Here is a 15356-nt window from a genome sequence, read left to right as displayed (position 1 = left end):
TCTCCAAATAAAAGTAGATTACAATTAAGAGGCATGTATTCATTCAGTTCACGATAAAGCTTAATTCTTTGTTCGTTATACTTATCACAGGTAAAATAGAAATGGTGTGTGTCTTCAATAGAGAAGCCACATATACAACGTTGGTAATCAATAAGGTTAACACGAAACAGGTCACTTTTCAAAGTACTAGAATGGTTTCTTAATTTTGTATGCAAATTATTATTTTTTCTATCACCATGATAAAAGGGATTTGGTACAAGAGGCAAGTTTACGTCTTGAATGGCGTTTCTAAATGACGAGAACGTGGCGCTACGCCGTATACTAGTAGGTAACTGGGCCCACTTGTATAAAACATCTCAAAGTTAAGGAAAATCTCAAGCAATGTATTGTCTATGGAAAATCTTAGACTTGAGGAAATCTCAAGAGTTGAGATGTTTTATACAAGTGGGCCCTGGTTCCACAGTCTAACAGTAGAAGGAAAGAAGGATACGTTAGATAATCCAAGTCTAATGTTAGGTAGGTTGTAATTTTCAGCGTTTCGAACATTATAGTGAGAGCTATCGATAAGAGAAGGGAGTAGAGTGTTGAGATAGTTAGGAACTATATTATTGTGGATTTTTAAAAATAATTGAAGTTTTCGACGGGATCTCCGATGGGCTAGAGAGTCCCATCCAGTTTCATTACATATAGATTGTCTACTAGTAAACGACGGTAAACCAGTGACAATACGTCCAGCTTCAAGTTGTAGCTTTTCTAATTTGTCTGAATCAGTAATAGAACAACCATCCCAAAGTTCACAACAATATTCTAGAATAGGAAGTATAAATGTTCTATATGTTTTATTCAGTGTAGGTCGGTTCAGGGTATATTTCAATTTACGGAGGACACTTGATTGTTTAACTACATTTTTACATATATTATCAATGTATATATTATCCATTGTAATGTATCTGAGGAAACCAAAACTTGCCATTTGGTAGTCGGGTGGCAAACACACAAACTGGCCATCAAATGAGTTCAATTAGATTAAATTCAACACAAATACGTGATGTTCTACATATATTGAAGCTCGGCAAGGCGTCGGGTGGGGATGGAATCAGCCACCATATGCTAAGAAACACTGCTGATTTCAACGCTGTTTGTACTCCCCTCGAAATAATATTTAATATGTCCTTATTAACAGGGATTAATCAAAAGAAAAGGAAATTAGCTAATAACTTCCCATTGTTTAAAAAGGGTGACAGACATTCTCCTTCGAGCTATAGACCAATTTCTTTGCTGTCCACTGTTGGAAAAGTTTTTGAAAGAGTGATTTTTAAACATTTGTACAACAACTTTATAGAAAATTCTTTGTTTTACAAATATCAGTCTGGTTTTATGCATGGTAATTCTACAGTGTATTGACTCGTTGATATTTATCACCAAATATGTATTGCACTTGAGGAAAGAAAACATACATGTGTTGTATTCTGTGACATGTCCGATGCATTACTAATACCATATACTAAACAGTGCAGATTTAAATATCCTAATAGATTATAAATAGTGGTAATATGTTGCCTAATATTTGAATACAGAGGACACTTAAAGAAAAAAAATTATAAGATCTTCCCTCTGTACACCACATACACAGGAAGCATCATCAATCAGATGGTCTTGTAACTTATCAAAGTTAAAATCACTTTTAAGATTTCTTAGCTGACATAAAAGGATGTTAAGTTTCCTCGGAACACAGTTAATACAAGTTTCTGAGACAGATGTATCAAAATTTCTTTTTAAAAGATGAAATTGAGATGGAGTTTCGTACAGTGCTATCAAGTGCATTCCATTTTACCATTGTAGAAGGGAAGAAGCTATTCATATAAGTAGTAGCTCTTGTCTTTGAAAGAGTGATTTTCAAACATTTGTAAAACTAATTTATAGAAAATTCTTTGTTTTACAAATATCAGTCTGTTTTAATGCATTGTCATTCTACAGTGTATTGTAAATACTCATTGCTATTTATCACCAAATATGTATTGCTCTTGACGAAAGGAAACATACATGTGTTGTATTCTGTGACATATCCCAAGCTTTTGATAGAGTTTAGCAAAGCGGTCTTATGGTGTAGTTAAAATCGTACGGAATTTTAAGGTGAATTGCTTATAAATATGGCTAGAAAATAATTTGCTTCGGGGGCACCAAAGTTTTGTTCAACAGTTCATATTCTTCTGTAGGTCTAACTTAGGCAGGAGTTCCACAAGGCTCTAATCTTCGACCACTTTTATTTCTTATATTTATTCATGACAAGGCAGATATTTTTGAATCAACGTCTCGTCTTTTTGCAGACGATACGTCATTATCAAAGCCATCATCGCCCTGTCTAGAAATTCAAGAAACTTTAAATAGAGACCTAGAGATCCTTAATACTTGGTCAAAATCCTAGTTGGATAATTTTAATTATGAACAAAAACCAGGTGTATTATTTATTTCTCATTCCATTGATATCGACGAAGACTTAGATTTAGAATTTGATGAGAAAGTCTTAAACTTTACAGATTATCATAAACACTTAGGAGTAACATTTAATTCAAATACGAAGTGGGGGTCAATGGGATTTACACTGCTGTTATGGAAATAATGTCTTTCGGAAACTGAACACTTATCAATTAATTAAAAAGGTAGGGATGCTCTTTTGATAATTTCAAGACCTTTATTTTACCAGTTTTAGAATATGCTTGTGAGTTGTGGGACGTTTCTGTTTGTGCTTCATTTAGATCGAATTATTTAGAAAAAGCCCAATGTTAAGCTGCTTGCATTATATTAGCACGTATTTCTTATACCCCTATTATTAATACTTTATATAACGAAACTGGTCTTGAAACTTTATCTAATCGCAGAAACGGAGGAAAATTCAACTGTGTTATAAGATGAATGATAAATTAACTCCTGGTTACTTCAATCGTCTTTTACTGCCATTATCTGGAGAAAATAATCGTTACGCTTTACGTAACAATAATAACACAACACGATACAACCATTGCTATTATAGATATTACTGAGTAATTGTAAACGGCGAACGGCCCAAGCCAACCTTTTTTTTCGCCAACCAATATATCACGTGACCTATTGGTGACGTCACTGCGAACTCTCCTATAGGATTCTTCCTTTCAGACTGTTTGTAACTAATTCTTCTTTTGCACCTTCTACTCTTCATGGTTGGAATAACCACGGACTTCTCTTATCTAAATCCGTGGTAACAACGCATACTACAGTTTCGTATATGAGTGATAATAATTTTCCTAAAATACTGAAGAATCCCACAACTGGTGTATACATGTACAAGACCAGCGCTAGAAATATAATAGTCCAGTCAAAAACTAGCACTGTATGTGACCAGGAAGATTTTTCAATTTCAAAGTTTTTTTTATTAACAATACATATATAATACAAACATATAAGTTAACATTAAAGGAGATATTTGAACAGTATTGACAAAAGAATAAGACAACAGGCTTTGCCTATATCAGTCTTCTTCTAATTCCGGTAGATATGTACAATGCTTAAATATATAAAATGTTGTGATTCGTTTCCTCTCACACTCATGCACACCCACACCCACACCAGCTTATGTCTAATACTCGTTATTTAAGGGATAAAACTTGCCTGAATAACAATAATTATAACAATACATGAATATTCATTTGGAAATTTATCTAGCACGTATAAGTAACGAAACGTTTTGATGATTTAATATAAGAGTCAACATGTATAAGAATAGTTTTATTTAATTGGTTGGATGCATTACTAATACCATATACTAAACAGTGCAGATTTAAATATCCTACTAGATTATAAATAGTGGTAATATGATGCCTAATATTAGAATACAGAGGACATTGAAAGAAAAAATGTATTAGATCTTCCCTCTGTACACCACATACACAGGAAGCATCATCAATCAGATGATCTTGTAACTTATCACAGTTAAGATCACTTTTAAAATTTCTTAGCTGACATAAAATTATGTTAAGTTTCCTCGGAACACAGTTAATAAAAGTTTCTGAGACGGATGTATCAAAGGTTTTTTTAAGTTTCTTTTTAAAAGATGAAATTGAGATGAGATTTTGTGTGCTGCTACCTTAACGCAGTTATCGCCCCTCGTTGGATTCACGTGGTTCCTGTTCGGCCTCTTTTTCGATACCACGTAAAAGTAAGCATGGAGTGGTTATTATCAGTGTACAAAATCCCCGATTAACAGTCTTTTATATTTAATATAACAATTATCCTCCACATATCTACAGCATAAGCTAATACTAAAGCGAGAAAACTAAAAATTAGTATCTATAATTGTCTACTTAACACAAAATGACATTCTTTATTAACGGGCTCTGTCCACATGTTTTAGGAAAAAATGGCGGCCTCCATGGAATTACCATAAAGTAATAAAGATTTATTGTGTCGTATGAACCACAAGGGAAGGATATGTTTGTTTCTATATCTTTCTTTGAATCAATCTTTGATCGCGACGTTATTACCCATTCCCACCGTTAATAATAGCATTAATGATTATGAGTGGTTATCTGTTGGGCTAGAAACGTGTTGCAACGAAAAACAGAAAATTCAGCTTTTAAAAAATATTGAATAAATGTGCAACCGTAAATCATGATTATATTTTGGATATTCCTGTGTTGTTATAAACCAGTTGTCCGATACATTGTGACCGCGCTAAAGCGAGAAATGTTGGAATATGAATCATGAATGACTTGTAAGTTTACTTCATTTATCCTTGTAGCAAAATTGCTTGACTGTAACACCGTAATATTTGTTGTAGAATTATCTCAAGTATTCCTTATATTTCAGAACAAAATGGGTATCTCCGTGAAGGATGTGGATTCCCACACATTCACCAAGGCATTATCAGCCTTCCTTAAAAAGTGAGTTTCATGTCAGTGATCTGCCAAAGAAAGACCTCAACAAAATAAAAATGAAGTGAATAACTAAAAGATCGGAAAGGACATGATGGTGCTATTAGTATGTCTTAGTTGACTGAAATACATTGTTTCCGAAACAGAAGACATAAAATGATATGGTGGTCAGTCACGTGGAACATTAAGGGGCATGCATGTATGAATGCAAATTTAAGTAAAGGAGAAAGGCCGAAAACTGTCCATTCTGTGTCTTTTTTCCTACATAAAACATAAAACATCTTTGAATTAACAGCGGACACCTTTTTCTGTTGAGAATGTATCCATGTAGCCTACTGAACAATGTACATGTAATGAAGTTAACCCATTCACCCCTGAAATTTCATAATGAACTATTCCAACCTTTTAATTGGAAGAATTCAAATGTGCCTTCAGGGGTGAATGAGTTAACTATCGCCAGGCATTGGTGTGTATGCAGCATGAGCTATGGTCATTCATGCATGTTAACTCACTGGACAGGTTCATGTAGAGTTACTATATATATGGAAATGCACATGATTTTCATGTCCAAATACTGATATAGTGAATCTGTGGGTACTTACTAGTCGGTCAAGCTTCGTCATTTGAAGCAAGAACGTGATATTCAGGAGACGACAATATCCCTTTCAACGTCATTTTGGAAGATTTTTAATGTAAAGACATGTTGACTGGAATAGAGAACAAAAGTGAAAGTTTATTAAAATGGCACTTAAATTGCATGCATCATGACAAAACCATAGAAATATTCCTGAAGCAGAGGGTAAATCAATTTAAACCTCCAAAATCACCTAAATTAACTGTGCTCGACCACATGGGCTTTCTTCCGGTACTCCAGTATCCTCCCAACACGAGTGATTTATATAAGTTGCAATCACTTTTTTCATGATTGTTGTAAAATAAATAAAGTTTCTATCAATACACTTTTCAGGTCTGGAAAGATGAAGATTCCAGAATGGGCTTCTATCGTCAAGCTCGGAAAGTTCAACGAGTTGGCTCCCTACGATGAGGACTGGTTCTACACAAGGGCAGGTAAATACCTCAAGTACCTTTTAAGGCCTATCGAGGTTTACATTGAAGTTATCCCAATATCAATTAACAGTGTAGAAGGGGTCCAAATTCATAGTGTATATGGAAGGTATGCTAAAGAACCTCCGATTGGTCAGAAAAGAAGTCTACCCTATTTATTAACTGTCACTTTGTGGAAATCCTTTTATAGCCTAATGGAAATCCTACGTGGGAATATTTTGGAGCGTCAAGCTGACGATATATAGTTATCATATGAATACTGTGTTATGCAGTGTCATAAAGCCAACACATAAATTATGCAAAGGCAACATGTGTAATATGATTATCCGGAAATGATGTCACAATCGAATAGGAACAATCAATGTGACATCACATCATTGTTAAGCAGACGCAATTTTCAAGGTTTCTGAGGCGGCCAAATGCAAAGTATTAGTTTCAGATCACAATTATACAGTTTACTTTATATTATATGATAAAAAGAATGTGCCATTCGTTCAGGCTGCAATCATGAAAAATCAAAAACTTTTATCATAAATCTAATATGAAGGGAAACTTATGACAGATCCTCTATAAATATGTTAATTAAAAGATGACAGTCCGTGTAAGTTAAAAACCTTTCAATTAATTAGGAGATTTAAAAAGAAAACTTGAATTAGGTTTGTGTAGTGAATGATAGCTGAAATTAATAAAACAATAATTTTGTAATTATGGAGGACGAAATCTTTTTCTTTTACCTCTCAATAGTAGACTTTTCATGTAATCATTCAAATCCAAGTTTTATCACCCCTGTTAATTTGGGCCCCTTTCACATATCTGGTTCAACCGGTTTGTTTGTTCATAAATGTAACATTTTTAGGTCACCTGAGCTTTAGCTTTACCATTTTGAAAAATTATTTCAAACCTAAAGTCAAGTTCTACTGGGCCGATATAACTGAAACTTAATAGGAATGATCGACTCATGGTCCTGACAAAGTATTTTCGGGTGATCAGAAATCCAATATGGTCGCCAAGCCCGCCATTTTGAAAAAACTATTTCAAACTTAAAGTAGAGTTCTACTGGGCTGATTTAACTGAAACTTGGTAGGAATGATCGGCCCATGTTCCTAACAAAGTTGCCTATTTTTCGGGATGATCAAAAATTCTATATGGCTGCCACGGCCTCCATTTTGAAAAAAAACAAACTATTTCAAACTTAAAATCAAGTTCTAAGAGGCCGATTTAACTGAAACTCATTCTAGGAATGATCAATTTGTGGTCCTGACAAACTTGACTTAACGTTATACTGAACTTTTTTTGTATACTCAAATTGGTAGGGGTGATAGACATCATTATCTCCACTTCATATTTCAACAACAAAAATAAATACTGTAGGACTCGGGTGACCGTTAAGGCCCATGACATGTGTCTCTTGTTGGGTATAAATCCTGACAGACCTGCAAATGTTTATGCAAGCCTTGCAAGACTTTGACAAGGCTCTCCTGAAAGCAGCATCAGATTACTTGGTCCAACTGTTAACCGTTTGGATCGCAATAAACAAATTGTATATTGTATGTAGTACATGTACCATAAAAAAACGTTTTGCATTCACAAACAAATATTTACAGATGAAGCGAAAATACATGCATGTTTTGACTTAATTGTCAATTACAGCATTTGATATGAAATAAATTTAATTTGAAAATGTATATAAAATCTGAGATACTGACTTTTAGAACATACAATAAATATATATATATATCTTTTCCCAGCATCAATCTGCCGCCATCTGTACATCCGTTCCCCAGCTGGTGTTGGAGCTCTAACTAAAATTTACGGAGGTAAGTCTGCATAGGAACATCAACATACCTTGGTAATGATTTACACTTACATTGAACAATCCCCCCCCCCCCCAACAGATTTGACAGTCGTAGACATGTACCATTCATAGCACTCTGACAATAGGGAGGGGAATCTTATACAGATTTCAAAATGTGCTTCAGTATATATATGTAATGATTAACAGCAGTAGTTGATATTGACCCCTTATCACATTCAGACCTGACAAATCTCACAATATAGCAGTAAATATGATGATTTTGAAATCTAATTTATGATTTAGAAAGAAGATAATTTTTTCAATATATATATTGTGAGTTTCGCTGTAATCTGCTAAACATTGTCAGCATTACAATCCTAAATAAGATTCATATGTGAGTTTTCATCAAGGTTAAAACAAGCTTTGATTCAAATGAGAATGCCTCATTTGTAGAAGGAAAAAAGATTGCAAATCTCCTCCTAAAAACGTTTGCCCAGACGTTAAATCAGAATTCTAGGATGACGTTTAATCAGAATTCTAGGAAGAGGTTTAATCAGAATTCTAGGAAGTACATTTTGTCAGTTGTGCTACTGTTTATTTCTCAAGTATTGATTAGGAATTTGAATCTCAAAGGTGTGCAGCTTATTGAAGCAGAAAGAGGGTAGTCAAAATATTTGAAAATGTAAATTTACAAAATGTCTTAGGAATACATATCTTTCAAATATATATAACTTCTATATGGTGTTGATATTTGTGTTCGCTTAGAAGTTAGCTGGACCCAATAGTATAAAGAAATCACACTCACAGTTTATTATGTGTCTTGACCAATCAGCAGTAGTGTTGAAGATTATGTCTGTCAATCGGTATCCTCTAAAACCATCACTCATTAGAATTTATTTCTGTTTTAAATTACATGGTAAATTTCTTTAAATGTTCATCGAGATTGAAATTGCCAAAATAATTTTGTCTTAACATTGACACATTGTGAGTTACCTCTCCATCAGCACATTTTATTATGCTCCAATGAAGATACTCATAATGATTAAATATATTTTAGATCGTAAACGTAATGGAACAGTCCCCAGCCATTACTGCCGTGCCTCCGGTTCTGTTTCCCGACGAGTCCTCCAGGCTCTTGAGTCACAGAAGCTGGTCGAGAAGGACGCTAATGGTGGACGTAAACTGACCAGCCAGGGACAGAAAGATCTGGACAGAATCGCCGCACAGGTCAAGGAAAAGACGAAGGCCAAGTGAACACTGAACTGTGATGGGGAAACTTTGGGGGAATCATTAATAAATAATGATTGAAAGAAAAAATAATTGTTGTTTTACTTCGCTCTTGAAATATAGTACTGTACAGTGTACAATAATGTGAATATGCATGCGACTTCTAATACCTGATGTCATGATATATGCCAAAGGTAAAGGCCATCATTTCACATGATATAAGGCTGTGTGCCCCTCTATTAATAAAGATATAGTCCTATGTCTATTGACTGTCACTTTTTCTGGGGTGTATCTTTTATACTCCGCAACTACCAAGTTAAAAAATTTGTCCAGAGATTTTCTCCTACATTTTTAGCTCCCAAGGTCCGAAGAACCATAGTGAGCTTATGCCGTGGCACAGCCCCGGTCGTCGTTCATCAACTTTTTCTTTAAATTCTATCTCCTCCTAAACGCCAAAGAGGATTTTAACCAGATTTAGTCTGAAGCATCACTAGGGGAGGGCAATCATTTCTTAAATAAATGAGGTTCGTTCGACCCCTGAGGCAAGGGGGAGGGGGGGTGCTGAAGAGGAACTTGGCTAAATTTGCTTGAAAACGCATCGCCTCCTAAACGCCAGAGAAGATTTCAACCAAATTTGCTCTGAAACTTCATTGGGGGAGGGTAATCGTTTCCTAAATAAATGAGACTGGAGCTAGGAAGACCGGGCCCCAAAGAGGAAAATTATCTTAATATTTTGATTTAAAATCCCCTAGTTGCATGAGTGGATTGTACAAAATTTTGTCAAAAACATTATTGAGGAGGAACAAATGTTTTTTAATTGAATGAGGTTGATTTGACCCCTAAGGTCCTAAGAAATTGTACAGCTAGATTATCATATTCTATGGTGTAGTTTTCATAAATTGTTAAAAAAAAATGGTTTCTAAGGTAAATATAAAAGCTTATAGTTGAATGAAAATTAAAGTATTGTCTAATTACACCCTGTAATATGACATTACTTATTTCAAAATCTGTTAACATGGCAACTCAATGGAGGTCTCTGATTAGTTGAAAGTCAGATATTGTGGTCCCAGTTGGGTTAGAACATAGATCTTGTCTGGTTTTGAGGAAATTTCATATAAAGATGTACTAATGCATTCAGTTGTAATGACTTAAATATAAAACCAGGTGAGCGATACAGGTGGAATGGACCTCTTGTTTATAGCATGTCAGCTAACCACTCTTAGAATAATGCAGATCTTACTTCAATGTAAGAAAGTATATAACACTATATGGCATTCGACAGGCGTATATTGTTCCGCCCCGTGGTACTCTTGTTTTAGAAAATCATCAACCAATTCAGTGTCATTAGTCTACTGACTTTATTTCTGGATGGATTTTGATCAAACTTTATTGCAAAGGGCAAGTATGATTATATACCTTGTGAAGGTTCAAAGGCCAAGGTCACAGTTGCTATGTATAGAAAGTCATCAACATGAAGTAGGATCATGCCTTAAATGCGTACATATTTCAGGGTGTCGAAATCAAAGTCGTATAGAACATCAAACTGAAACTTGTCCCTTATAGTTGTTGGGGCATTCATGTCTTACATTTTCTAGTATTGATAACCATAAGCGCAGGACTGTTGATTGCACAAAATGCTTTGCCATGTAAAGTAAATTCCTGTCCCAAGTGATGACTTCATACAAGCTAGGTCACCATTCATCCCGACATATTACATGTAGTAGTCGGGTAGTTTACTCACACTTTCTTGACAAAATGTTTACCTGCAAATATATATATAAGCCCAGATGCAAAACTCACAAACCAGGCTGAGCCGATATCAGTACTACAAGGAAAAAAAACATTTTCATCAACACCTGACAATAAGACAAATGTTGACCAATTTGTTTAAAGGATTCAGATGTAGGTAATGTGTAAAGAGTTGTGTCCCTTTCACCAAATAAATACAGGCAGCATTCACAAGCTAAAGCCACTGTGTCGTCAGAAAATCAGTGTGGCGTTTTATTGGGACTATTTATCCTCCTGGTTTGTGAGAGATGTTTTTGGGACGAGCTTAAAAACAACACTCCTGACATTGGACTCTAATGAATCTAATAAAATAATTCATATACAATGTATTCACATCGTTTACTGATATGTCGCTTCCAAGCGCATGATGCATGTTTAAAACTTTAATAAAATGGGGTTATTATGATATTTAAAACAATAGTTTAAATATACTGAACTATTCAGATACAACAGAGATATTGATATTTCAATCAACTTTGATGAGTTTACCACATAATGGAAGGGAGATAATTTGTGTGCACATGTACTATATATAAAACTAAAGCCCTGATGTACACAATTTTGATAACTATCATGTGTAAAAGAAGAAGGGGAAATGCAAGGCTTAACTGGGATTCGAACTCAGGACCCTCTGAAGTCTAGATTGAAGCTCTACCAGTTGACCTACCTGGTCAAAACAACTATCGACCAAGTCCAGTTCCACTTCACATACAAATGGATGAAAATGAAAAACGGTAATTAAAGACCAGATTCCTTACATTTCTCGCTCCTTATTCTTAGTCTCCCCCCTCGACTCTGAGGCACAACTATTCAGGTATTCCGTTGTCCAGCCTCCAGGATTCATCCAGTGATTGTACCAAGGTAAATTGGCAAGCTTCACAATATTGAAACAGGAATTCAGATAAATGCACTGCCAGACGAGGATTTGAACTCGGGACCCTCCCAAGCTTTAGATGATTGAGGTGCCTGGGCGCCACAATCCACCAAGTCCAGTTCCACTACACGTACAAATGAATGGAAATAAACAGCAGTAGACAACAACGGTATACCGAGTCGTCGATTGTTGCGTTCATGAAAATACTGAGAGAAAACAAAAAATGTTTTTTTAATGGAAAATAATTTATTTGTAGATAGTTTAAATATATTGTAATAATCGCGGCAGAATATTTACAAAAACAATGCACCGAGGTGGTAAGAAACAATACATGTAACAGAATTTGGTGAATGATCTTCAGTGTCTCAAGTCTTCAAACTGACTACATGTGCTTGTATACGTAAAGAATCTTCATTTCTTCCTCAAGTCCTTGGACGCCTAGGAGTTTATAATGTACATATTGTTTTCAGCATTAGCAAGACACTGCTAATGAAAAAAACACTTTTGGACACATTTCAACTGATAACGTATGGCAATATTCTACAAAAACCTGGTTTTTTTTTGCCATCCTTGAGGCCTCAACACCTGGATATTGATTTATGTCTGCTGTCTCCAATGTGATGTCACATGTACACCTACAGGTATTTGTCTTCTGATCTATACATAACCAATTTCCTTAACATTGGTAAGAGGCACACCAATGTGCATAAGCTTAACCCTTTCACCACTGGACCATAATGGACCCATCCAGATAAATGCATGGAAGAGTTTACTAAAGATACATAGGGGTGAAAGGGTTAATAAGTAAATTGAAGTTTTCAAATTAATTTTTTGAAAATTGTTTCCCAGAAATTTGTGTATATATTACTTGAGAGTGCACAATTTTTCTTCCGAGGAAATGAATATTAATATTGTAAATATCCCCAATTCAAATTATACCATATTTGAGTCATAAAGCTGAAAAAGCTTTGATAAAAATGATTTCAGAATAATCTATCCTTCACCCTTTACCAAATATTTTTTCATTCCAAGACATTTATACTAAATTTTCAATTTTTACAAATATGAAAATAGCAGACAGCATTTATTAAGTTTTTCAATAATTCATTAATTCATTCAGTGCTAGTTTTGGACAAAAACTTGTATCATCCATACATTTCTTTTAAACAAAAACTACCCCTCAACTACATTGTTATTCTGGGGTAGATGCACTAGATGTATATGATTTTTCACACAACAACAAAAACAACAAAAACAAATATATACTTTAACATTATAATTGCATTTATCAGTTTAATGAACATAAATTATGAAATAAATCAGTTTAAATAACATAAATTATGAACTAAACAAATATTTTATCAAACAAAATTATTTACACTATACATGTATATATACAATAGGCCTAGTTTTTCAACATCAGGATAACTTTATAGTCATTTACCCAAATTTTCAAAATAAGAATTTTGAGAAAATAACATTTATTTTGTGTTTGTTTTCAGATGATTGTTTGTAATTTTTACAACTTCATTTTTAGATTTTTGATCTTTTTGTGTAAAATTCTCATTAAGCCAATTAAGATTTGATCTTAACTGAGCCTTATGTAGATTAAATGAAGGTTATTTTAGTATTATATTGTATATAGACATTTTAGATTACCCTGCATCAAAGAAAATTAATAACATCACAGCTCTGATCTTCTAACAAGCTTCAAAACCGGTCATCTCGACGGTCATCTCGCAGGTATACACTGAAATAATTTTGAAACAATTTAATAATATTGAAAAATATTATGTTTCATTCTTTAATACTTAAATAGCCATCAACTTCAGCCAAAATCATGTTACAGGAGAGGAAAAATACACAGCCAGACTGGGGTTTGAACCTGGGATCCTCAAACTCGAGATGGCCGCTCTAACTAATTTAGCTACCTGGCTGCTGCTGATCAACCCAGTCCAGTTCCGCTACATTCCTCCCACCTTTAATAAAAGTCTTCAACCCCGAAGACACACAAAACCCTAAACCACCTTATGTGAGAATATTTTGTTGGGTGCCAAATATAACAGGAGAGGAAAAATGCACGGGCAGACCAGGGTTCGAAGCCCGGGACCCTACAAACTCTAGACCGACACTCTAACCAATTGAGCTACCTGGTTACCGGCGATCGACCCATTCCAGTTCCTGTTACAATCAAATTTGTGTGTTCCTGTATATGGCTGTAATTGAACAAATGGTTGACCCTTTCACCACTATAGACTACAATGGACACACCCAGATCAATACATATGGTAGAGTCTACTGAAGTTGCATAGGGATGAAAGGGTTAACAGAGTTGACTGTTAACCCTTTCACCCCTAGGTAACTTCAGTAGACTCTACCATACATTTATCTGGATGAGTCCATTATGGTCTATAGTGGTGAAAGGGTTAAAGGATCGTAAACCCTGTACATATTTTATGTATATTGTCAGAATAAATCTCTTTGCTACATTTTGACAAAAGTGTTAGGTTCATATATTTTTTCGAATTATTTTCACAACATTTCAAAGACTGGCCTAGCCATAGTAAAGTCACAATCAAAATGAAAGACAGAAAGTCTATATATCTCTGTGTTAGCAATCTAATACAATTTGACAAAAGGTTTTGAAGCTTAATACATATTTTTGAAATTATTATCACAACATTTCAAAGACTGGCCTAGCTTTAGTAAAGTCACAATCAAAATGAAAGACAGAAAGTCTATCTATCTCTGTGTTAGCAATCTCATACAATTTGACAAAAGATTTTGAAGCTTAATATAAAATAGTTTCAAATCATTTCACAAGATTTCGAGGACTGGCCTAGCCTTGTAATGGTCACGATCAAAATGAACGACAGAAAATCACAACACTTTTACAAGTAAGTAACATAAATAAGTAAATGTATATAAGACATGTATACCCTTTCATTTCCATTTTGTCAAGATACAAGATACAATATTCGCACTCTGATTATATAATTGTGGCTTTTTTGAAAAATTTGCCCAGAGCTATTTCAAAAATGTATCCCGGTATATATATGAGGTGCGGTCATATGGCACAGTGGATAATACACATGCTTTTCACCAAGGCGGCCATGTTTGATTCTCCAATTAGACTTGAAAAGGTATGGGGTCACCTGCCTGACCACATGTTTTTTCCCCCTGGGTACTTTGGGTTCCTCCCACATTAAGACCCCCCCCCCCCCCCCCTGCATGCTAACAATTGGGCCAACAAGAGTGATTAATATGTTTGTAAATAGATAAAGTTTATATTATATATATTAGGTGGAATAGACAAACACTTCTTGTAATTTAGATGGGCCACATTTTCCCCTATGTCTCACAATGTACAGGTAAATACCGATTACTTAGATCTCTGACCACCAAACTTTTAACATAAAATTACAATGTATATATTTTGCCTTCTGATTGTTATTCCTGTTTAAAACAAAACTGAAGAAATTCATTGTTAAAGAAATTGGAATATCTTCTAGCACTCTCACAAAAGAAAGAAGAAAAAAATATATGATTTTACTTCAATTCCCCTAATAATACACACATGAATTTGTCCCAGTATCTTCGGAGGACAATCAATAAATTTACACATGAACAATACACTATGACCTTGTAGGCAGAATTCCTTGTTTTACTTATCCATGAAATTAACCATTTTTTTTATGGA

General features: G+C 34.5%; 1 protein-coding gene across 1 annotated transcript; it reads left to right on the top strand.

Moving 5' to 3' along the window:
* Positions 1–3247: 3247 nt before the first annotated feature.
* Positions 3248–9084, top strand: LOC110447810 (40S ribosomal protein S19). Its single transcript, XM_021493750.1, has 6 exons — positions 3248–3385; positions 4106–4192; positions 4843–4916; positions 5875–5975; positions 7721–7789; positions 8825–9084. Exons 1-6 carry the CDS (start codon positions 3263–3265, stop codon positions 9019–9021), a joined length of 651 nt encoding a protein of 216 aa, XP_021349425.1. The 5' UTR covers positions 3248–3262; the 3' UTR covers positions 9022–9084.
* The last annotated feature ends 6272 nt before the right edge of the window (positions 9085–15356 follow it).

This window comes from Mizuhopecten yessoensis, unplaced genomic scaffold, assembly GCF_002113885.1.
Source record: "Mizuhopecten yessoensis strain PY_sf001 unplaced genomic scaffold, ASM211388v2 scaffold3621, whole genome shotgun sequence".
Classification (NCBI taxonomy): domain Eukaryota; kingdom Metazoa; phylum Mollusca; class Bivalvia; order Pectinida; family Pectinidae; genus Mizuhopecten; species Mizuhopecten yessoensis.
This window is presented reverse-complemented; position numbering and strand designations above follow the sequence as displayed.